Genomic DNA, 24,700 nt, shown 5'->3' on the forward strand with positions numbered 1-24,700 from the left:
CTCCGCCGCGCGTTCGCGTTCCCGACAAAAGCGAATCGCGGTAGTGGAAATGACCTACCGCGATTCCTATGTTAAAAAGCAAACCGTAGCGATTGTAAAATCGCTAGCGGTTTGCGGTTTTGCGATTCAGCCAGCGCAAACGCGCTGGTGGAAAAGGGCCCTAAGCTGCTTGGTTACTCTGTTAATTATTGCTAGTATGAGAGGTCTGGCCAAGGAGATTTAAGGTGCCTGCTAATGGTAAAAAAAAAAAAAAAAAATAGTGACTGCTCGTATTGCATGAAAATCAAGAAGCTGATGGCCCAATCAATCCTGAACAATGTATTGATTGTTTCCTTAAAGGGATACTGTAGGGGGGTCGGGGGAAAAAAGAGTTGAACTTACCCGGGGCTTACCCCCTACAGTATCCCTTTAAATAAATAATTCTGCTTGGTGAATTTTTCCATAGATATGATCATAACTGGTTTAGATATTGCAAGTTGAACATTTTAGTGATGTGGATAGATTAAATACAGTCTTTTCTTTCAATCTGGATGATCTTATCAAAAATATGATCGCTAAAAATTGTAATGTTAATGGGCACCCTAAAGAGGTGGATAATAGAAAATAGCTTGATGTTGCTAATAAAAATCCCTCAGATAAACTTTCCAAAAATATGCAACCGGCAGCGATATCAGTACACACATAAAAATACTGCATATGTTTTTGTGAATTTGCTTTTTAGTGTAATGGTGGCCATACATGGTACAATTTTTTCATACAATCTTACCATTTCTATGTAGTATGAGGGTAAATTAAGTGAATATACTGAAAGGATAGTTTAGGCAGTTCCCTTATATTACATAGAAATGGTAAGATTGTATGAAAAAATTGTATCATGTATGGCCACCATTAGGTCAACATGAAGTTCAGTTTTCTATCTGTCTGTTCTGAGGTGATGTGCTATAAACAGCTTGGAATGTTTGCCTTGCTCTGGCCCCAGGCATAACCCAGCTTGAAAGGAACAACTAGGTCAAACTGCCATGTGTGTCTTGTAGATGCAGTTCTGACGCTGGCAAAAGTGTCAGGTGCCTTCACAGACAGGATCCTTCAAGGACCATGGTAGTATGCCAGGCAAGGTCCACTTGTCCTGTGAATCTCTAGTTTGTATGCACCCTATATTTAATGTGCAGCATTAGGCAGTATATGATCACTTTAGGCATAGGTGTGGTTATACTTTTGCTCCTAAAACCAAAGTATGTCTGCAGTTACAAATCACTTTAACAGGACTGTGACCAATAATGCAGTATTTTTGGTTTGTTTATTTTTTTCCCTTGTTGTGAGATTCCAGGATATCCCACTGGAGAGACTATACCTCACTTCCTGTTCCATGACCATAACAGAGGACAGGAAAAGGAGTAAATCCCAACTAATCCCATTTCTTTACATATCCTCTTCCTTGTTTTCTTTTTCTGTAAGGTAGTAGGGAATGTTTACAACATCATGTCATGTTTTCATTCCCATCTCTTGCTCTTGTTTATATTAAAACCCAAAGCTCGTATATAATCCTGCAGTAACATTAAGAGTGAGGGAACTATTCTATGGCTTTAGCAGAAGTTACATCTGCAGAGATGACCTGTTTTCTCTAAGCAAGACGTTCTGGTGGCTAAATATACAGGTGGCTGAATCAGGTCATACACACATTGATTTTCTTGGCCATAGCACCGTGCAATATTGCAGTTAGACCGATTTTCAATAGTTCTCCAGTTGATATATATTTAGGATTGATGTGCTGAGTGGAAGTTTGACCAAGTTTGGAAAGGAATTGATCGTTTTGTTGCATCAGCAGGGAATTCGATGTGTATATGGGTACCCTATGCTGTCTGAGCAGCTGTTTTGTCTGATAGATCCTGAGTTGCATTTTTCCCTGGTAGAGACACACCTCTTTATCTTTTAGTTGCAGTTCTCTCTTGCTGCTTGATGTTATCTTGCTGAGCTTGCTAAAAGGTACATGGAGAGAACATTTTGCTTTCAAATATCAGGAAGTCTGCCTCATACATGTTTGTTTTTACCTTCCAGAAGTGCCAAAAGACATGGATTTGGACCAAGACCTCAGTTCCTGTGGCAGAGACCCACTCTCCAAATGTCTCCAAGCCAAAAAAGAATTGGAAGCTGCAATACAAACACTACTTAAAACTGAGCAGCAAGTGAAGGAAAATGGCAGAGAGGTATTGCTTGCTTTCTTTATACTCAGCATGTTCATTATTTTACATAAAGGAAAATAAAGCAGATCTACAAATTCTTTAAGCAATAAATGATTTTCTTTTAGTTTCTTTTGTGTATGCTTTTGTTCTCTCTTTAATAAGATCAGGTCTGCTAATTCAGTTACATAATAAACTTCTGAACCTGTTGAAACAGAAGAAAATGAGTCTTTTGAATGCTTGTGTGCCATAACTAATGCTATAGTGGTTTATAATCTAGCAGTCTGGAATGCATGCCTGGCTTTTCTGGCATTATTTGTGTTCCCACAATTTTTATAGCACCTTCGCATGACGTCATTGTTAGGTATCTGATTTTACAAATCTTATTTAAAACAAATCACATCTGGAAATATGTCTGAAGACTGGCTCTAAATACCAGAAAGCTTGCATAATTTAACTTTATCAGTTAGCCATTAAAAGGTATTGCTTTTACAAGACTTTGTTTTTTTTACCTACATTATTTAAAACAAAAGATTGCCACATCAATATTGCCTGATAGCAGATGATCTTCTGTATAGAGCAATTTTTACCCCAAAAAACAGTGATAAAAATTAAAGAAAACATTAACATAGTGCCCACAACCATAGATCAGATTTTAAAGTGGAACTCTAAAAGGAGGAAAACTCCCAAACAAACTAATGCAGCCATACATCCATGTGTAGCCTAATCTGCTAGAAATGCAAAATACTACATTTTATTACCGTATTTCGCGCCGTATAAGACGCTCCGGAATATAAGACGCACCTAGGTTTAGAGGCCAAAAACAAAAAAATAAAAACATAAAACTAAATCTGGTGCATCCATATTTCAGAAGCACCTTGTACATTACCTCCCCCAAATGGTGTCCTCATGTATCCTGCTGTCTGCCCCCAGTGCGCTGCTGTGTGCTGCTGTGTGCCCCCAGGTGTCTGCTGTGTGCCCCCAGGCGTCTGCTGTGTGCCCCCAGGCGTCTGCTGTGTGCCCCCAGGCGTCTGCTGTGTGCCCCCAGGCGTCTGCCCTCTGGCCCCCAGGCGTCTGCCCTCTGGCCCCCAGGCGTCTGCCCTCTGGCCCCCAGGTGTCTGCCCTCTGGCCCCCATGTGTCTGCTCTCTGCCACCCCCGGGTTGCCTCTACCCCTCATTCTGGTGTCCTCGGTCCCCCCCCTGCATGTCCTTGGGTCCCCCTATGTGAGAAATAGCAGCGCTTACTTCCTCCATCTGCCCGCGGCGATTGAAAACATCCGGCTTCAGTGGGCGGCTTCCTCTAGTGCCGGCTTGTAATGATGCGTCATCGATGACGCGTCATTACAAGCTGGCACTAGAGGAAGCTGCCCACAGAAGCCGGATGTCTTCAATCGCCGCGGGCAAGATGGAGGAGGTAAGTGCTGACGCTTCTCACACGGGGGACCCGAGAACACGCAGGGGGGACCCGAGGAAGCGGGTAGAGGCAAGCGGGGAGGAAGGAGACGGCCACAGCAGCACCACAGGCAGGGAATCCCCGACGGCGGGTGGCGGTTCGTATCGGCGGGCGTTCGTAAGTCGGGGAATCCCTGCCTGTGCCGTATAAGACGCAGGGACTTTTTCTCCCCATTTTTTGGGGAGAAAAAGTGCGTCTTGTACGGCGAAAAGTACGGTATATAGTCCGCACGGTGCAAGGCTACCCATACTATATACCCACTTAGACTCGCACATAGAGATTTGGTCTATGTAGTTAACCCCCCCCTCCAGTTTTTTATGGACAGTTCTAATTCCCATAAAGGAAGAAACTTTGTGAACCTTACCTACTATTTAAGATTGGGAATTTGTGTTACTGTATTTAATGGTAAAGAACGTGGATAACTCCACACCTAAAAAGATGAATATTTTTCAGGATGAGTTATGTGGAATTTTACCACTACTTTTTTTTGTATATTTTGTTGTGGTTTATAAAAATGACCTTTTGTTGTTGTATTTTTATGTAAGATATAGGTTGTTGACTTTTGGAACGAAGTCTTCCCTTAACCCTGTTTTTCTTGAGGTGATCAGTGTATTACAAACCTCAGTTAATTATAGCTTCTGCCAGAAAAACAATTGGTTGTTAACAATATTTTGGAAGTTAAGCTGTTTGCTCATTACCATATGTTCTGTAGTGAGCAGTAATTGTGATGTTTTTCTAGGTAAATACTTTGTATGTTAGAGAATGCACAAATCCATTTTTTTTTTTTAATTCTTTTATGAAGATTTTTTTTTTTTTTTTTTTGTTAAAGTAAAGCCTCTTTCACGCTGTACGCTGAAAAACTGATGCTTTTTAAGTGATCATTTGTCCCATAGCAGTGCATTGTGAGAAAGCTTTCAGTTAAAACTCGTATAATAAGAACTTGCTAAAAGGGAAATAGGGACATTACCTTCACATGGGCTGCAGTTATAACTAGGGTTATAACTGATGTAGGGTCCTTTCATACTTTATTAGTTGCTGTCAGTTATAACTGAACAGACAACTGATGTGCAATCCAAGTGAAGGTGATGTCCATGTTTCCCTGTGGAGCCATTTACATTGTAAGCGATAGAACTGAAAGCTTTTCACAATGCACTGCTATGGAACAACTGAGGAGTTAAAATGCATCCGTTTTTCAACGTACAGCATGAAAGAAGCCTAAGGGCCTTTTTTATTTTTAATACATTTCGTTGCGATGTGCGTTTTCGCATCCACAAAAAAAGCATGCTGCATTTTTTTTTTTCTTGTGGATGCCAAAAGCTTTTCAATGCACTGCTATGGAAACTTAAAAATGCAGCAGAATGCATTAAAATGCATTCAGTGCACTGTATGCCGCATGCAAATCGGACAGCAACCTTTTGATTTTAATAGGCTGCATTTCCCGATCTGAATTGGCATGCAGGGAAATGTAGCAAATCCTTTGTAGTAGAATACTGTGGTCCCCTCAGAAGAAAGTAGTGTAGTTTTCCAATTTTTTTTTTTTTTTTTTTTTTTTTTTTTTTTTTTTGCATTAGCTGAATGAAAAAGGGGTATCACAATGGTTGTCCGCCATAATTCTCATCACCCCATATCAAGTGCATATTTAAAACGTATTTTGTTTTTTTTTCTCTAAGCTGTGAGGAGTGTTTTGTTTCTTTCATTGTTGTTGCGTGACACACATTTGAAGATGTGTGTGTGTGTGTAAAGGAAGGGGCTCCTCTCCACTTATGCTATCATATGGGAAAGGATTTACACTTGTGGGGGTTCTTTGTGTTGTTTTTTAGAGAACATCTACCATGCATAATGCTTAATCTTTTCACATGCAGGTAAAAGCACAGATCCAGTCCTGTATTAGTCGCCATTTGGAGTGCCTGCGCAGTCGTGAAATCTGGCTCTTGGAGCAGGCAGACTTGATTCAACAGCTGAAGGAAGAGGCTTTACAACAACAGGCTCAGCAGTTGTACTGGGTAAGGTTTTCTAAGCGTAATGAAGTGTGAAATTGCTGTTGACTGTTTGGCCTGTATTCTATTTAACAAAAACTTACATTTGGAAATGTATGACAAGATAGGATTCTAACCACGTGTGTTATGATTACAATGTGAGCTGCTACTAGAGAGCTTCTTACTTTAGGGGCTTGAGATGTGCAGCTAGAAGTCTTTGACACCCCAAAATTAGTGTCAGTTTATTGTGAACAGAGGTCTGTAAGACCAGACAGCCTGGTAAAATTATGCACATTATTTTCAGACGCATGAGGAGCAAATGAATGCTTAGTCAATTTCACCATGGGCTGAAAATGTGATATATTCTACAATATCTCTGGTGTGTTTGTAGCGTGATAGTATTCACACTGATTCTAAACCAGTATATTGAGCTTCAATGTTTTACTATGAATTCATAAATATCTTTATATTAATTGTTCCTTCTTTATCACCATGGATGACAGATGTCGAATGATGCGCAAACATAGCCTGACAACATGAGTAATTCAAATAGACTAAAGGATACATGAGGCAGCTTAAAAAAAAAAAGCTTGACTCATCTGGAGCGTCTTCCAGCCCCTCGTAGTGTCTGTGTAGCAGCTGCGCAGTCGGCCAGTAATCAGCTGTTCATGTTCACTCTGTAATGGTCCATGGCCGGATCATCATATTCTGCACATGCACGGGTGCGCGCACGAGCCGCTTGCATATATTTTCTTATCCTATCCTTTTGTAGTTTTCAAGAAGTAGTTTGTGACTTTCCGGTCATGTCTGGGTCAGTGGTTAGGTGATAACATGTGCTCCCCCCCCCCCCCCAACGGATTTTTGTTCTGTTATGCATTTACATAGCACTAATATCTTACATCTAGCAGAGTACATATGTCACCAAATTTAACTTTGAGCTCAGAATCTCACTTATGGTCATAGTCTAATTTCTCTACCATACCATAAATACAATAAATAATAATAATAATAATAGTCTATGGTCAATTTGTGGGGCATAGGAGATAACTGGAATGCATGAAGGAAACCCAGGCAACATGGGGAGGATGTACAATCTTCATGCTCATAGTGCCCTGGCCAAGATTGACTTCTTCCAGTGCTAGGAAACTACAGCCCATGGGCCCTATCTGGCCTGCACACGCTTTTATGATTCCTCTCCTCCCTGCAGAGTTGCAGGGGGCGATAAGAGAGGGTTAACACTTAACAGCCACTTTCAGCATCAAGTCTCCATGGCAACAGGGTGTCACGTGACACGCCGTCAGGATGTGCCAGTGTATTACACTGTGATAGTAGATGCGATCTTGGATACTTTATGCTACCTAGATTACTCAGCTGTGTTGGAGGGAAAGCGTGTCAGTAGGCATTGGCAGTGTGCAATGACAGGCAGGAAGAGGTCTCCTTGTGTATAGCCTGGCTGTCAAGTAACCACTTTGCTTTTGTAAAAGTGTTTTGTTTTTCCTTTACATTTTAGCTCTTGGGACAATTCAATTGCCTCATTCACCAGTTGGAGACCCCCCATAGCAATGATCTTGCCAACCAGATCACAGTTTGTTTGGAAAAGTAAGTGGTCTTTTGAATGGTGCAGCTGAAATTGCAGAAAAGGGCATAAGGCGATGGGTGTTCATTGAGTAATTTATTTATTTTTTGTGCTCTTTTTGTTTTTTCATTGTCTTGTAATAGTAGATTTACAAATTCTTTATTTTGCAGAATAGTTATGCTAAATCCCTTATTTAGTCCTGTAATCATTTTCCCACATTTAGTTTATTGGAAACCCGTTTATATCAGCATCTATGCTGAAGGATGGAAGTTGCAGTGATGGAGACTTTCAGACAGATCATTTATTTTAGGGGGCTTGTGGGCAGCGTGGGATGGCAGAGCATGTTCCTCAACAAAACAACTCTGGCATCTGAATAGCATTGCAACATCTACCATCAAGGGTAAATTTAATATGTAAAAGGAAGTAGCAAACTCTTTATCTGCTAGAAATCCATTGTATTGTTTACAAGAACCCTGAAATAGTGGTTTGTGTGGGATTTCAGGGTCCATCTGCTGTGATTCCTAGTGTAAGGTTTTTCCATATCTAGCATTTTGTACCTTGAATATGAATTGATGCATGTCTGTTGGCGCTCTGATCTATTTAGTTTTTCACTGCCATTTCATCTGGAGATCCTTTTCATGGTGTTTTGGTTTTACTTATCAGGCTGGGCAGTCTTGCACTAAAACCTGAAGAGTCATCCACTCTCAGTTTCGAAGCTGATCCTGTTTCTCTCAGAAAAGCTATAACCGCATTTGGATCAATTAAAACTGTGGTAAGAGCACCTCTGTTCATGCAGTGCCTTGTTTTCAAACTGACTTGTCTGCTAGGTGATGATTCTTATTATTATTGATTTTATAACGCGACAACATATTCTGTGTGTACTAAGTAAGAAAGTAACATTGGGTACATTATAATACAAAAATGGTATACACCAATATACAGAATTGGTACAAAAGACAAGATTGGTAATTACAGTGACAAATGTAACATGATGAATACAATGTATAACAATTTGCACAACCCAAAATAACAAATTCCAAGACCGAGATGTAAGAGAGCCCTGCTCTTGCAAGCCTACAGTCTAAAGCCATTTTTGGAGGAGGGGAATGTCATTATAATGAGGGATGTCCTCATATTATTTATGGGGAAGGTAGTAATTCTAACTCTTTTCACTTTTCTTTCACAAAACTAGAGCCATTACATAGTTACATAGTTATTTTGGTTGAAAAAAGACATACGTCCATCGAGTTCAACCAGTATAAAGTACAACACCAGCCTGCTCCCTCACATATCCCTGTTGATCCAGAGGAAGGCGAAAAAACCCTTACAAGGCATGGTCCAATTAGCCCCTAAAGGGAAAAATTCCTTCCCGACTCCAGATGGCAATCAGATAAAATCCCTGGATCAACATCATTAGGCATTACCTAGTAATTGTAGCCATGGATGTCTTTCAACGCAAGGAAAGCATCTAAGCCCCCTTTAAATGCAGGTATAGAGTTTGCCATAACGACTTCCTGTGGCAATGCATTCCACATCTTAATCACTCTTACTGTAAAGAACCCTTTCCTAAATAAATGGCTAAAACATTTTTCCTCCATGCGCAGATCATGTCCTCTAGTCCTTTGAGAAGGCCTAGGGACAAAAAGCTCATCCGCCAAGGTATTATATTGCCCTCTGATGTATTTATACATGTTAATTAGATCCCCTCTAAGGCGTCTTTTCTCTAGACTAAATAAACCCAGTTTATCTAACCTTTCTCCATTGTGTGTGTATAAACAATTACATCTTTTTTGACAAAGCTGGTTTTGTAAACGTATAATTAAATTTCTAGATTTCCAGATTTCACATTCAAGTTAATAGTGAAAGGATGTGAGACCTCTCCAGTGTCTGCCTGTGAATGTTTTATTCTCCTTTAGCTTTAAATCCCCTCCCCCACATGAACTTTTTTATGGGATGGAAAGCATGTTCCAGTCCGAAGGTGGCTGTTGCTCTCAATTTGAAAATTGTGTTGTAAAGCTCTAGTGTAGCGGGATAAGGTGGGTCTAATTAGTATAACTAAAACATCGGCCTGGATATAGGCTCTAAAGGGAACCTTGGATGGGCGTTTAAAATATACATACCTGTGGCTTCCTTCAGCCCCATCTGGGCTGATCGCTCACACGCCATCTTCTTCCGACTCCCTGATCGTCCAGAATTGGCCCTGGAGAGTCCCTCAGTCCGTGGCCAACTGCTAATGTGCGGCCTGGCCACGAGTGCGCTCCTGCTGCGTTCACGTCGTCGGGAGCGTTCTGCACTTACACAGTACTACTGAGCAGGCGCAGAACGCTCCCTGGCCGGACTGCGCCTGTGCCAACTGGCCCCGACTGAAGGATTTTCTGGTTGCGGGCGAGGGAGAAGGCAACTGAGGACGACTAGGGAGCGATCAGGCCGGAGGGGGCTGGAGGAAGCCCTGGGTATGTATACATTTTTGAAAGGGGCCCCATCTCAGGTACACTTTAAGATTAGAATATTTATATTTCCAGGTTTCAGTATGTTCTGTATTAATTTATTTTTATTTTTTTTGCTGTCTTTCAAAGAACTGTGAAGAGGTTCCAGCACCTGCCAACCCAGCATCATGCAGTTTTGTTACCCACAATCCCTGGCTTCTCAACCATTGTTATGTCCCACCAACGGAACAGGTATATTAGCCCTGCTATGTCTGACATCTCGCCTACAGATTTATATATATATATATATATATATATATATATATATATATATATATTATTATTATTTTTTTTTAAGTTTAGAAAATAAGTGAAAGTGACTGTCACAAAAAAGTGTTTTTCTGTTCTTTTTTTCTCCCCTTCAGTTAATTTTTAACCCCTACCTAGCCTTTTAACCCCTGTAATACTTATACATGTTAATATACTTTTCAGGATTGCCGCCTATAGTGATCAATTGCGATCTCTAGGGTGACAGTTCGGGGTCCCAATGCTTTACAGATGTATTGCTCTGCCATTTCCTAGCATTGTATCCGTACAGCACTGGGGCCCTCGAACTGTTGCCTTAGCAATTATAACCGATCGCTACAGACTGGGTGAATGATGTTAGATTGTCCTGAAAAATAAAAAACTAAATAGATTCTATCTATCTATCTATCTATCTAAAATAAATCACTTGAATGTGATAAGTAATGAAAAAATTCAGTATTAATACAGCTGAAGTGTCAGGAAGGTATGGGGTAAAAACCCAGGAATGTGGAGGGGTTAAAGAGAGCCAGAGACGAACGACCAAATTAGAACTATACATACCTGGGGCTTCCTCCAGCGCCATCAGCATGGATCTCTCCCACGCCGCTGTCCTCCGCTGCCTATATCGCCGGTACTGGGTCCCATCACTTCGGCCAGTTGACGCAAGCGCAGTGCGCTCTCCGCACTGTGCAGGCGCCGGCGAGGGAGACCCTGTGGATGCGTACAACTGGCCGCGTCCGGCGGAAGTGACGGGACCCGGTACCGGCGATAGAGACAGCGAAGGATGTGGCGTGGGAGCAATCCATGCGGATGGGGCTGGAGGAAGCCCCAGGTATGCATAAAAACATTTTTCATTTTTGTCTCTGGTTCCCTTTTAAGCTTGATTTAAGCTTGACAGCAATATTGTTTAAATCCAGTAATGTGAAACTGCTCAGTGAATTTTGTGTTCCATGGTTTTCTGCTTTAGTTTGTGGGCCCCCTCAAGATAGATCCTGTGTGCTTGGTTTATTTATTGTATTTATAAAGCGCCAACATATTACGCAGCGCAGCGAAAATATTTTTGCATAAAGATGTTTTTGTATTTTAGTAGCTTTTACTTGCAAATTTGTTGTTGGCCTGTTAAAGTATTGGGGGATTTTTGGCACGGCACCCAGTGTTAGATTTGCATTTCACACAGAATCTGGTTTGTTTGACTAAGTGATTTTTTTTTTATTTTTTTTTATTTATTTATTATTTTTATCAGAAAACCTTGTCTGGAAGTCTGAGCACTTCTGTATCTGGATGGTTGATGGAGAACAAAGTCAGCAGTGTACCTTCATGCCCTCCACTGTACATTACAAATACTTCTCCACAAGATTGGTTGATGAAATCTAATATCACAGAGTCTGTTGATGTAAGTTCTTGCTTAAACATGTTCCACTGAATTGTCGTCATTTATTGAAAATATAAAGCCCACTTTAAATCCTGGCAACATTATCCACTGTCAGTTTACAACTAATTTGCAGTAAGGGGTAAAGCTGTATGCTCCAAGTTTTTTGTGGAAAAACAAATCAGCTGCAACATGATAGCAGCACTGAGCACTCCCATTGCAGCTACTTCTGGCTTGACTACCATTTTCCAGTCTACGCCACAACTGCTTTGCTATTCCAGCGTGACTGTTATCACTAATGTACACAACAAGACACATTCCTCTTTACTTTTTAGAGTACAGCAGCAATGCTCCCAGGGTTTAATTGTGCTGTAAAGCCCACCTATATATTTTTTTCCGTATTTGTTTCCCTCACCTTAAAGTGGACCTGAACTCACAACTCTCTGCTGTAAAAGATGCACAACATCATAATAACCTTTTAAACAAAAAAAAATTCTTTGTTACAGCTATAGAAATCCTAAATTAAATCTGCACAGTTTTTACTTTCTGATTCAGGAAGCAGACATTGTTTCCTGTGCGTTCAAATGGGCTTACCTGCCATAGACAGTCATGTGACACAGGGGAAAAATCAAATTACAGCTACTGATTAGACACAAATGAGGGGGAATTACACAGGATAAACTCTTTAAATGCATACAAGGTGCATTTCGGTTATGTTTTCCTTGTGTCCTGTGCAAGAGTTCAGTTTCAATTTAATATAGTCAACACTGTGACTGTATATAATGCATTGAACTGATTTATTTACTTGACTTCAGTTTTGAAGTAGTGTAGCTTCTTTTAAATAACTTCACTATATAGAAAAACACTGACCTGGAACACACAAGTAGCCAATGTATTTAAAATTCTTACCCTACAAGTTTGTCACATCTGTAAACCACTAAAGTAATGAAGTCCTGGGATGTCCCATGACTGCTTTAAAACTGACAACTTTAGACACTAAAGTGGCAGCTTTCATTTCTGTAATGACAGGCAGGGCTGTGGAGTCGGAGTCGTGGAGTCGGGCAATTTTGGGTGCCTGGAGTCGGAGTCGGGAAAAAATGCTCCGACTCCTAATGAATTTGTAACTGTAATTAAAATAGAAAATATGATAAAATGTTCTATTTCTCACATAAGTCATTAAAAATAATGTATATATACAGTAATAGCTGTGTTCAGTCCACAAAAATGAAATAAACCAATCAAAATTAGTTACTTGTGCTGCTTCAATAAAGCAGTCCCCATATTTTTAAGGTCAGATATACATCTGATTGTGACTGTATATATGATGTGTACACAGGAATCTCTTATATATACTAAATAACATCTATGCTGTAAGAATAAAGCCTGATGTGTAGCTGTGTCACTAATAGAGATGGTCAACGAGATGGAAATAATTCTGCATTGATGCTGATTTATGCAAATGTATGCACTCCCTTTGCTGATGAAATCAAATAATTTGATATGTTGTTAAAATTTGTTTGGTGACTACAAATTAAAGGGTAACAGAGACGGATGAAAAGTAAAGTTTTATACATACTTGGGGCTTCCTCCAGCCCCCTTCAGTCTAGTCATTCCCTCGCTGTCCTCCACCACCCGGATCTTCTGCTATGAGTCCTGGTAATTCAGCCAGTCAGCGCTGTCCAGCCGCATGAAGCTCCCACAGCCAGGAACATTCTGCACCTGCGCAATAGTGCTGCACAGGTGTAGTATGCTCCTGGCGGCGGAGTGTGTGCATGCGCACTACGCCCGACTGGCTCAAGTACCTGGACTCATAGCAGAAGATCCAGGTGGTGGAGGAGGACAACGAGGGACTGATTATCCTGAAGGTGGCTGGAGGAAGCCCCAGGTATGTATAAAACTTTAATTTCATCTGTCTCAGGTTTACTTTGTTACACAGTAGTACTATACTCTACATATGCATTTCCCACAAAGCTGCAGGGAATCCACTGAGAATGCTGTGCACATTGAACACAGAGGTGTTGTCTGTTTACAATCTCCTCATTCCCCTGCAGAGTACCTGCACATCATTCTTACATGTACCCACACTTACATTGCCTTGGGCCTGATAGATGTTCTTTGTTCCGGTTTGTACCTTTTACAAGTACTCTTACCAAGGACTAGTTTTAGTCTAAAGGGAATAAATATAGTAGTCTACATATCCTTCTCACTTCAGTTGTCTTGTAAAATTCCTAAGCGTTGGCAGTTAAGAGACGAATTTCATGTTGCATACTTTTAATCAACAAAATTGTAATATGCAAATTAGAGGAGTCTGAGTCGAGGAGTCGGTGGAATCCTAAACTGAGGAGTCGGAGTCGGTGGATTTTTGGACCGACTCCACAGCCCTGATGACAGGTTTACTTTAATACATGCCTGAAGTGACATGATGAGAACCTTAAAATGAACAGAATACCCTATCTGTTTTCCAGTACAGCAAGAGTTTTTCTTTCTTTTCTTTTTTTTTTTTTTTATACTTGAGTTGTTCTCTATGCGAAAGAGCCTGCCAACAGCTTGTTAAATTCAGTCTGGTTTCCTGAATAGTGAATAGAAGCCAATGCAGTTGAGAAACCAGGAGATAAGGAATCTATTCAGGTTTCACTAAGGCTGGTTTCACAGTGGGACGTTAAAGTCCCACGTTACAGCAGCCAGTAACACAGCCTAACTCACAGCACTGTAAAATCAATTGTGCTGTTCACAGTGCCCACGTTGTTACACAGTAACGCAGCACGTTTAAACAAAGTACTGCATGCTGTACGTTATACTGGGCTAAGCAGCGTTAGACTGCTTACACATGCTCAGTAATGTTGGAGGAGGAGGTCTCCCCTCCTCCTCCGCAGCCAGCCACATGGCTCATTAATATTCACTGCACTGCAGAGACTTGTGGTAGGACTGTAGTGTTGTCCAGATCATGAACGAATCGTTCATTTGATCCAGATCTTTTTTGTTAGTCGAATTATCCGGATCATCACAATGAAAGATTCAGTTCACAGTGGATGTCTGTCTGGAAGAAACAGGAACATACAGAATGTACAGTGCATGGAAAGTCCTGTCCTGCTAGTCATGTCACCCAGTCTGCTTCCCTAGTAAAATGATTCAAATGATTCGGATCAAAGATCCAGATCTTTTCAATGATACGATTCAAATGATCCGAATCCTTAAAAAGATCCGGACTTCCTATCACTAACCTAGAGCGGCTGCTTTGAGACCTGCATAACGCAGCTCAATCTGACGTCCAACTTCAACACCACCATACATAACGACCCCTAATACGCAACGTCTTGGTGTGTAAGTAGCCTGAAGTTAAGTTCAGTGTGTGGATTCTAAACAGCACCAGTGACTGTATGATACAATCTTAAAAATAGTTATCAAACTGAAAATAAAAATGAGACTTTTCTATAATGCTTCATCCATAACACATATACAATTGCTTATTTTATAAGTTTTTCACTTCAGGTTCACTATAAAATATGAAAGCATTTGTATCACTTCTGTTTGTTTGGGTATAACATGGTACTTCAAGCCTTGCTTAAATTTTCTGCCTTACGCTAAGTACACATGATACCATTTTCTGGCAGGTTTACCTGTCAGATCGATTTTTTTCAACATGTCCGATCTGAATTACCATCGATTTTTCCAATCGATTTCCATAGAAGTGAATGGGAATCAATTAAAAAATCGTTCAAAATTCAGATTGGAAATGTTAGAAAAAATTGATCAGGCAGGTAAATCTGCAAGAAAATTGAATCGTGTGTATGTGTGCAAGTTAACTAATGAAACACAATTGTTATACATTAGTTACCTGCATACTTTATACAGATGGAATCCTGCTTTGCTTATACCCTGGGTACCTAATGAAGTGAATGCTGCAGGCCACTGCATTATCAATTGGTAAAAATCTAGTCATGTGGTGGATGAGAAGTTGCAGATCAGAAGTGATCAACTGTTGAATGGCCAAGTCAGAATCTCTGGTGCATGCCATCACATAGTGTTCTGTAAATATCATTTTGACTGTCTACATGTTGTAAAATGTAACCTGTTGTATAAATTCTTCTGTTATAGTGTTCAGAGCTACCTGCGCCACCCACATTTGATCTGGAGAAAATCTGGGGCTCACTGGGAGAATTGCACAATTGGCTGCTACAGTCTCAAAAAACAGAAGCTCTTCCTGAGCAAACTGGAATCCGTACACGTGACAACTCAGAGTCCACCTCCTCTTCCTCTTTTGAAAAAGTTGAGGATGTTGACTTTGAATTGGATGATCAGGAGGAAATGGATCTTTCAGAGTGGTTGATTTCTCCAGCTAGTATCTCAGAGTCTGAGAATGTAGATAAATGGAAGGTCATCTTTCATCCATTTGTTCAGGACTATAACATGAGTGATTGGCTTCACAAAGTAGAGCCTTGTGGCAACTGTTGTGGTGGTCAGATAGCTGCATTGGAAATAGAAAACCTTGTGAATCTCAAATGCTTGAACGAGCAACTTGGAGCAAAGAAAAACTCCGGATCAAATATAGATATGTGGCTTCTAAAGGAACAGCAACCAGTTTTTAAGATGGAAGAAATCTGCAAAGCCAATGAGCCCTGTTCCACCTTCTCAGAGTGTATTTGTGATGAAAGTTGTGAAAAAGATGCGCTGAGGAAGTGGCTTTTAAAAAAGGAGGGTAAAGATAAAAATGGCATGCCTTTAAACCCTGAACACAAGACCCGAAACAAGGATTCTGAGAAGTCGAAACCTTCCATCACCATGTGGCTACATCCATGGAAAAGACCCTCTGGAGATGAGACATGCACCAAAACAGCAGAAGAATGTGATCCAGCACTGAGGCATTTCAAATCTTTGCTCGAGACACCCCTGAGCAACTGGGTTGTCCAATCTACAATAACACAGGAGAAAGTTGAGAAGGAGTTATCAGACAGTAAATGGAAGCTGAACCATACCGAAGAACTTTCACCATTCCATTTGCCAATAGATGCCTCTAACTGGGTGTTGTCTTCCAAGAGCACTGATAATGTGGAAACATCAGAACAGTCTGCACTACAAGATAAATGGCTCTTGCGTAAAAAAGCACATGTACGTATCTCAAAAGTTCTTTAACTATCTCTGTTTATCAGTGGCAAAAGAAAAAATTCTAAATGCTGCTATTTTATAGATGTTTTCTGAAGATTAATTTAAAGTGCACCTGGTATTTGACAGATATGGAGGCAGACAGGTTTATTTCCTTTCAAAACAATGTATATTGACTGACTGTCCTGCTGATCATCTTCCAATTCCACCAATTCTTTTAGCCATAGACCTTAAACAAGCATGCAGATCAGGTGCTCTGACTGAAATTTGACTTGATTTGACACATGCTTGTTTTAGGTATGTGATTCAGAGGGATCAGCAGGGCTGCCAGGCAACTGATCTTGTTTAAAAGGAAATAAATATGGCAGCCTCCATATACTAAAAGTTAAAACACAGCTGAACTGAGAGGAATTGCTTTCTCATTACATAGTATGAAATCTTAAATGTAACAAGTTACCTTTAATTTTTCTGCCTTTGTAAAATGTCGTCATTTTTGCTTATTAAATAGGAATATTATGGCCTTCCTGATGTCTGTGACCTTTTTACCTGTATGAAATTGGCAGCAGACAAAGACCAGTGGTTATATCGCACTCCCTTGCAGGTAAATGCTAATTTCCTTATATTTTAAGTTACATGATGAGATGGATATGTGTATGTTTAGTGCCAAGCACACAATTGACTATGCTGTGTTGCTTCTCTTCTTTCTCAGTCTGAAAGGGTTAAAGGGATACTGTAGGGGGGTCGGGTGAACTGAGCTGAACTTACCCGGGGCTTCTAATGGTCCCCCGCAGACATCCTGTGTTGGCGCAGCCACTCACCAATGCTCTGGCCCCGCCTCCAGTTCACTTCTGGAATTTCTGACTTTAAAGTCAGAAAACCACTGCGCCTGCGTTGCCGTGTCCTCGCTCCCGCCGATGTCACCAGGAGTGTATAGCAGAAGCCCAGTATGGTCTGTGTCTGCGCAGTATGCTCCTGGTGCCATCAGCGGGATCGAGGACACGGCAACGCAGGCAGAGTGGTTTTCTGACTTTAAAGTCAGAAATTCCAGAAGTGAACCGGAGGCGGGGCCGGAACATCGGGGAGTGGCTGCGCCAACACAGGTTGTCTGCGGGGGACCATTAAAAGCCCCGGGTAAGTTCAGCTCATTTTCCCCCGACCCCCCCCTACAGTATCCCTTTAATAGGAGTTAATTTTGATCATTACCGTATTTTTCGGACCATAAGACGCTCCGGATCATAAGACGCACCTAGGTTTAGAGGACAAAAACCAGGGGGAAAAAAAAAACAACAAACTTGGTGTGTCCATGGTTCAGGGGCATCTTGTGGATCTTCTCTCCTCCTCAATTAATATGTCACCCTTGTACCTCTTGTGTCCCCTTTATGATCTCCACTTCCCTGTGTCCTCTTAAATGCTCCCCTATTCTCTTTGGTGCCCCCTGTGTTCTCTAAAGTGCCCGCTGGGTGTTCTAAAGTGTCCCCGTGTGCTCTTAGGTGCCCCTGTGTGCTGTTAGATGCCCCTGTGTCATTTAAAAAGCCCACTGTGTGCTCTTAGGTGCCCTTGTGTCATTTAAAGTGCCCCTGTGTGCTGTTAGGTGCCTCTGTGTCATTTAAAGTGCCCCATGTGCTTTTAGGTGCCCCTGTGCCATTTAAAGTACCCCGTGTGCTGTTAGGTGCCCCTGTGCCATTTAAAGTACCCCGTGTGCTATTAGGTGCCCCTGTGCCATTTAAAGTGCCCCCTGTGTGCAAATAGGTGACCCCTGATTTTTTTTAGATGCCCCCTGTACTGGTCTGTCCATCCCCCTCTTACTCCTGTCTTCTTTCCCCATCTCTCTAAATGTATCCACGGGGAGTGTACAGGATCGTAATGCCCCCCTCGTGTCCCCACAACTTCCCTGCCCTTCTAGGCCTGTCTGCCCCGCCTCCTCTATGTCCATCTCTGTACCTGGGAAATGTGCAGGAACGTAATGTACCCCCTTCGTGTCCCAGCAGCTGTTCGTCCTTATAAGCCTGTCTGCCCCGTCCTCTGCTATGTCCATCTCTGTAGCTGGGAAGTGTGCAGGATCGTAATGTACCCCCTTCGTGTCCCCGCCGCTGTCCGTCCTTACAAGCTCCTCTGCCCCGTCCTCTTCTTTGCCCATCGGGGGAGTAGTCTGTGGCTTACCAATGCACGGCACTACAGTGCAGAGATATCGAGCGGTAATCCTTCTGGGAAGCCGCTGCGGGATCCGTGCACGTTGCCGAATGTCTATCTCCCTTCACTTCCGCATTGATGACGTAAGCGGAAGTGAAGGGAGATAAACATTCAGCAACGTGCACGGACCCCGCAGCGGCTTCCCAGAAGGATTACCACTCGATATCTCTGCACTGTAGTGCCGTGCATCGGTAAGCCACAGACTACTCCCCCAATAGGCAAAGAAGAGGACGGGGCAGAGGAGGCGGGGCAGAGGAGCTTGTAAGGACGGACAGCGGCGGGGACACGAAGGGGGTACATTACGATCCTGCACACTTCCAAGCTACAGAGATGGACATAGCAGAGGACCGGGCAGAGGAGACGGGGCAGTTCCGGGGACATGAAGGGGTGGGCATAACGATCCTTCACACTCCCCACGGACACCTTACAGAGACGGGGAAATAACAGGACAGCTGCAGGGACACGGGCCACATTACTGCTTCAAGTCCTAGAGGGGGACACCTGGCGCCAGGCTGCATTCGGACCATAAGACGCAGGCACTTTTTACCCCCATGTTTGGGGGAGAAAAAGTGCGTCTTATGGTCCGAAAAATACGGTAAGTGTGAAAATCAGAAGACTGTTGCGGTATTGATTCGACTAAAATTATTGGATCGAAAGGTCAATTGGCCTGCAAATCAATTGATTTATGGGCACCCTTATTTCTTAATTGAGCGTTTATTGTCCGCTCAATCTAAAGTCTTTATGTTCACCCTCAGATTGGCATTGGTGGGTTGAATTCCCATTATCAATGCTAATTTGTTTGCATTTCCCACAAACCTGCGCTTTTGCAGTCACACCAATTTTTCTGTTCTGGGGAATCTATAAAGGGACAAATCAGCTCTGGTGAGTCACTAATTAATCACCATCTGTAAATATATGCAATTTCCTGTAAAACATGTACTGTTTGTCAAGAGGCAAGCATTGAAATGGAGTATAATTGTCACATATCACTGTTGGGTTATAAAATGAATACTGGTGAAAGAGAAATTTGAGGTTTGCCTGTGTGAGCAGCACAGCCATGCTGCAAGTCCTGTTTATTTACATTACATTCTGCCATGAACTGTAATGGGTATTTTATTATAGATTTCCTTCAAACCTCCAGCTATGTACATGACCTAAAAACGAACCTCATTGCATGTGATGTCTGAACATAACCCAAAGTCATTTGATGTTAGTGGCTGGCAAACAGTAAGAGAGTAGACATATCCCTGAAACACATATGCCTATTTCTGAATAGTCCTGTATAAACCAGGGCTGTTGAGTTGGAGTTGTAGCAATTTTGGGTACCTGGAGTCTGGGTTGGTGTTTTCATAAACTGAGTTGTCAGATTTTGAGTTAGATGATTTTTGTGCTGACTCCACAGCCCTGATATAGACAGTTCTGTATGCGGTGCAACAATAAAGGGTCCCAAAATGAAACCTCAGCGACGTCATCCCCAATTTCAAAGCTACAATTGCATTAGATTTGCATTCAAACTTCAATTACTAGTCTTTTTTTTTTTTTTTTTTTTTTTTTTAATCTTTAGTGCTAAACTAACTGAAACCGTGACTAGTTTTACATGTATGAAATTCTCTACTTTCAGATGTGAAGCACCTTGTGATCTCACCACAGATGATCCTCGCTAACAACGCACATACAAATCTTCATGGCACTCGATCTGCCGTTACATCAAGATGATTGTTCTGCTTATTCACAACATCATTTTTTTTTTTTTTAAGTCCCCACCAAACTTATTTTAGGTTATGTGGCTTGCAGTGTTATGCAGGAAAATGCCCTCAGTGTTTGTATTGGCATTGCCACTATGTGATGCTGTAACATACAACCTTTTTCTGTTTTTAGCATAACCCTAGCTCCTTCTATGTACCGTATGTGTCCTGATGTTTTCTTTAAAAACGGGGCACAGAACTGGAATTTTTGATTCTAGGCATATTTTAATTGGAATATTCAGAAATACTTTTAATCAGAATCCTAGTCCAGTCTACCTTTCTGTCCCAGACCTTTCTGTGAAAAGAGCCTCAGCTACTTGAATCACATTTTGGTGCTATGCTTCAAAAACCATTTATCGTTTCCTGTCTACTTACAATCACACTAGAGATTTGAACATAAAGATGCATGTGGTTCCTTTACCTTATGTTGTCTTTGGGCGTTACTGGTAGTTATAGGCAGCACTTGATTTGTGATAAAAGTACACTTGTGTGGTGAGAGGGGGTAAATAAAGTTTGATTTATGCTAATCTTTCATTGGCTGTAGTCACCTTTGCACCTGAGTCAGGTCTACCCACCCACCCTAGCATTTCCTGGTAATATTTTAACAGAATTAAAAAAAATGTAACGGTGAAAGCAGTAGTTTTCCATAATCGCTGTGGAAGGGAAAAATGTGGAGAGAGATCTGAATTTTCTTTTTGCACATGTGAAGGCTACAGTTGCTGCAAGCTGTGTTGCCTTGCCAGTACTGTGGCATTGAATGGCGAGGATGCAGGAAGTGTATAGCCAAGCATCAGGGTACTTGATATATTCTGGGATCTTTGGAGGGTAGGCATCAGGATAACAGATAAATGGGCATATTAGTACCGCTTTTGGTTGGGGATACTTTAAAGCAAAACAATCACAAAGCTAGGCAAAACAACCTGAGCATTTGATGAAAAATACACTAGTTGAGGTGACAATCAAGTGAAGGCTACATGGCAACAGAATCAGTAATGCCTATCTCGGCTTTTGAGTTCAAAATTTATATTTGAATATGGGAGCTGAGTGGCTTAATGTTTCTGTCAGCGAAACCTCCTATTCAAATCTTACAGGAAAAAAAAATCTGCATATTATTCCAGCGGCCTATATTTATGAAACGTCTGATCAGTCACATGTGTTGTCCTCTGAAGGTCACTTTCCATCGTGACTAGTTGTCACTGCCTAGGTTTTACAAAATGAGCAGATACATTCTCTAGCCATTTAAAATTTTGCACAAAAGTTAAACATGCAATTTATTTTAAAAATGTATGTCTTTAACATCTAACATTACAATTTCTGTTTCCAATCTTACTTTAAAGTGACTTATATATTTTTATTGATTATCTATTAGGATACATTTATTATTTGTGAACTTTTTATTGTTGAATGTTCCCATAACGTTAGGATAGCCATTCATCATTTGGAAGAGCCTGCAGAAAACTGACTTCGGTGTGAGGCAACGCTGGCTCCAGTTGTTCCTAGACTGGATTCCCAGTGGGAAGCTTGCAGCTCATCCTCTGAATTGTTCTAATGGGCTGGACTTGTTAAGGTTTTCCCAGGCTTGAAAACTAGTGATGAATTATGCAAAGATTGCCTGCATGTACTTACAGCACGAATATAAAGAATTTTAGAAAGTGTCATTAGGTTTAGCATTGAATAGGAATAATATTTATTACTTTTTATTTTTTGCGTTGATCAAATGTTATAAACTGCTAGTGGTTAAGGGCACTTTCACCCTAAGTCAATTGGATTGCAATGAACCAAGTTATTGCATTGCAATGATATTCCTATGGGGCTTTCATATGTAGTGTGGTGACGGCCAATGCATGCATTTACAATGTGAGGCATACTTTCATTGTACTGTATAGGTCACAGTCCTACTTTTTCAGCTCCATTGCGATTTAGCAACGTAACAGTGTGAAAGGGCCCTGAAACTCCCCCTAGACAGCTGTCGGATTCCTGCTATTTGAATGAGTTAGGGATATCTAGAGGGACAGATATGGTATAATAGATATCAGTAAATATAATAGAATGCCTGGGTTCTATCAGGAAGAAACTGTGTATGGCCAATAACACACCAGGAGAGTTAAATTATATTATCGCCATTACAGTTTTTACTGGAGCTTTTAAAACAAATTACAAACAAGCAGGAAAGGATAGAGAGAATTAGTTAAAACTAGAGGGAGAGGTTCTTTTATTTAGGGTAGCCTCACACTTATATACACGGAAATTGTGCACCTTTTTTGCACATTTTATTTTTGGAATACCATGCTGTTTGTATGTGAAAATAGATCTGCTGTTGTCCACAGCAGCACATTGTAAAAAAACAAAACAAACGCACACTGGGTCTGAGAAAATGCTGCAGCCTGTCCAGACTGTGTATACAAGGTGAGCTAAAAATTCCACGTTATGTGAACTACCCACTGATTAACATGGGATGTGTGCTGGTTTACAGTCTGAAAAAAAATGCGTGTGAACCATGCCTAAATGTTAAAGCCAGTCTTGCACAATCACCTATGCTCTTCACTGAGCTCCAGCCTGGTAAACCCTTAGTAACTAAAGCCTAATGTATGTCTGTACCTAATGAATGAATCACTGTGGTGCATCATTTTATTTATCAGCCATCATGGTTTTGTCCGTATGGGTAACACGACTTTAAAAAAAAAAAAAAAAATACAATATCTTTTCCTTTATATTTTATCATTAAAATCTTGTAGCAATATTTCTGACTCTGTGTAGTATTTTCAACTTTCACTTGTATTATAAATTCATCCTGTTATTCAGAACAGAAAAACGTGTACAAGAGGACTAAATAGATTAACTGCAGATACTTCGAGCATGCATTAGATGTTAACCACTTAAGGACCAGGGGATTTTGGAATGATCGGTGCTGCGTGGGCTCTACAGCCCGCAGCACCGATCAGGTAAAAGGCAGGGCGATCAGACTCCCCCCCCCCCCCCCCCCCTTTTTTTCCCACTAGGGGGATGTCCTGCAGGGGGGGGTCTGATCGCCGCCGGCTCCTCAAAGCCCCCCTCCGCAGCGCTTTCCGGGCTCCCCTGCTTTCCCTCCCTCTCCCTTCTCCTGTGTGCGGCGCAGGACGGATATCCCTCCTGCGCCTGATAGAATAGGCTTCTGCCTATCAGATGCCGGCGATCCCCAGCCAATCAGAGGCGGGGATTGCCGATCTACGTCACGGCGCTGCTGCGCAGCAGCGCCGTGTGATGTAAACAGCGGGGATTCCCTCCCCGCATGTTTACATTATGCGTGCGAGCCGCGATCGGCGGCTCGCACACTGTTCACGGAGGCAGTCTCCGTGAACTGGCATGGGGTTTCCATGCTATACTACTAACGACCTGCCGACGCCTATGGGCGTTAGGCGGTCGTTAAGTGGTTAAAGAACATTTTGTTTACACCTTGGTAGCTGAGTGACCAAAGGCTTCTATCTGTCCTACCAATATTTTTGGCACACCATGCTACTCCTGCTGTTGCTTCTGTTATCATGCATTTGTATAGCACTGACTTCTTCTGTCATTGTCTTGTTGATCAATGGTGCTCAGTCTGATTCCCCTCCACAATTATAGTCTTTACCAGTTATCTGCCCTTCATGCACAAGGAGGGGACGCAAAGAGGTGCACAGGAACCAGTTGCTAGCATCTACCTTGCACATGTGACAGGCCAGTCTTTATTTCCTTTTTAAACAATGCAAATTACCTGTTTATCCTGCTGATCTCTGCTTCCAATACATTTATAGACCCTGAACAAGCATGCAGATCAAGTACTCTGACTAAAGTCTGCTTGAACGAGCTACATGCTTTTTTTTTTTTAGTTGAACGGTAACATTTTAATACATAAAACAAGATGCCAGCAAATGAAATTTCAAAAATTCTCAGATTAAAATCCAGTAAAAAGAATTACTTGTGCAGAAAACAAGCATGCATGAGTGTATCCTATTGGGCATGCATTTATTGTGATCTTGCACATGCCACTGCTGGAAAGCTTGAATGCAGCGGGCAATGGAAGCACAACTGGACTCTTCTCAGAAAATAGATTTGACTTCCTTGGCAGTTGAAAAATAGCTGGGATAATGGCAAATGGTAGGTAGATAGGATGGCAGAGAGTTCTAAACCCCCCCCCCCCAAACATATTTAACGGACATACTAAAATGTCAGTTCAGGTACACTTTAGGTTTGGATTATTTTAAACCTGAATGAGGATTCTATGATAAATAAATTTGCTCAGTCACCCCCCCCCCCCCCTCCCCAAGTCTGCAAAAATGGCTGCCTTTAATGTTCTTTCAAAACAGCTGTGCACGACATACTGTATGGTTCAGGCAGTGTTAAAGCAGACCTGAACTCAGAACTTC

General features: G+C 41.6%; 1 protein-coding gene across 2 annotated transcripts in view; it reads left to right on the top strand.

The window, feature by feature from the left end:
* Positions 1 to 23,058, top strand: part of LOC137536537 (nuclear receptor coactivator 4-like) — a 36,567-nt gene extending 13,509 nt beyond the window's left edge. For both annotated transcript variants that reach the window (XM_068258757.1, XM_068258756.1), the window contains exons 2-10: positions 2,056 to 2,204; positions 5,493 to 5,633; positions 7,117 to 7,205; positions 7,846 to 7,954; positions 9,759 to 9,860; positions 11,158 to 11,307; positions 15,379 to 16,389; positions 16,892 to 16,984; positions 20,195 to 23,058. In XM_068258757.1, the coding sequence (XP_068114858.1) occupies positions 2,070 to 2,204; positions 5,493 to 5,633; positions 7,117 to 7,205; positions 7,846 to 7,954; positions 9,759 to 9,860; positions 11,158 to 11,307; positions 15,379 to 16,389; positions 16,892 to 16,984; positions 20,195 to 20,200 (1,836 nt within the window). In that variant the 5' untranslated portion in view covers positions 2,056 to 2,069 and the 3' untranslated portion in view covers positions 20,201 to 23,058. The remainder of the gene's footprint in view (positions 1 to 2,055; positions 2,205 to 5,492; positions 5,634 to 7,116; positions 7,206 to 7,845; positions 7,955 to 9,758; positions 9,861 to 11,157; positions 11,308 to 15,378; positions 16,390 to 16,891; positions 16,985 to 20,194) is intronic.
* Positions 23,059 to 24,700: the final 1,642 nt, after the last annotated feature.

The sequence above is a fragment of the Hyperolius riggenbachi genome, chromosome 10, assembly GCF_040937935.1.
Source record: "Hyperolius riggenbachi isolate aHypRig1 chromosome 10, aHypRig1.pri, whole genome shotgun sequence".
Lineage (NCBI taxonomy): Eukaryota > Metazoa > Chordata > Amphibia > Anura > Hyperoliidae > Hyperolius > Hyperolius riggenbachi.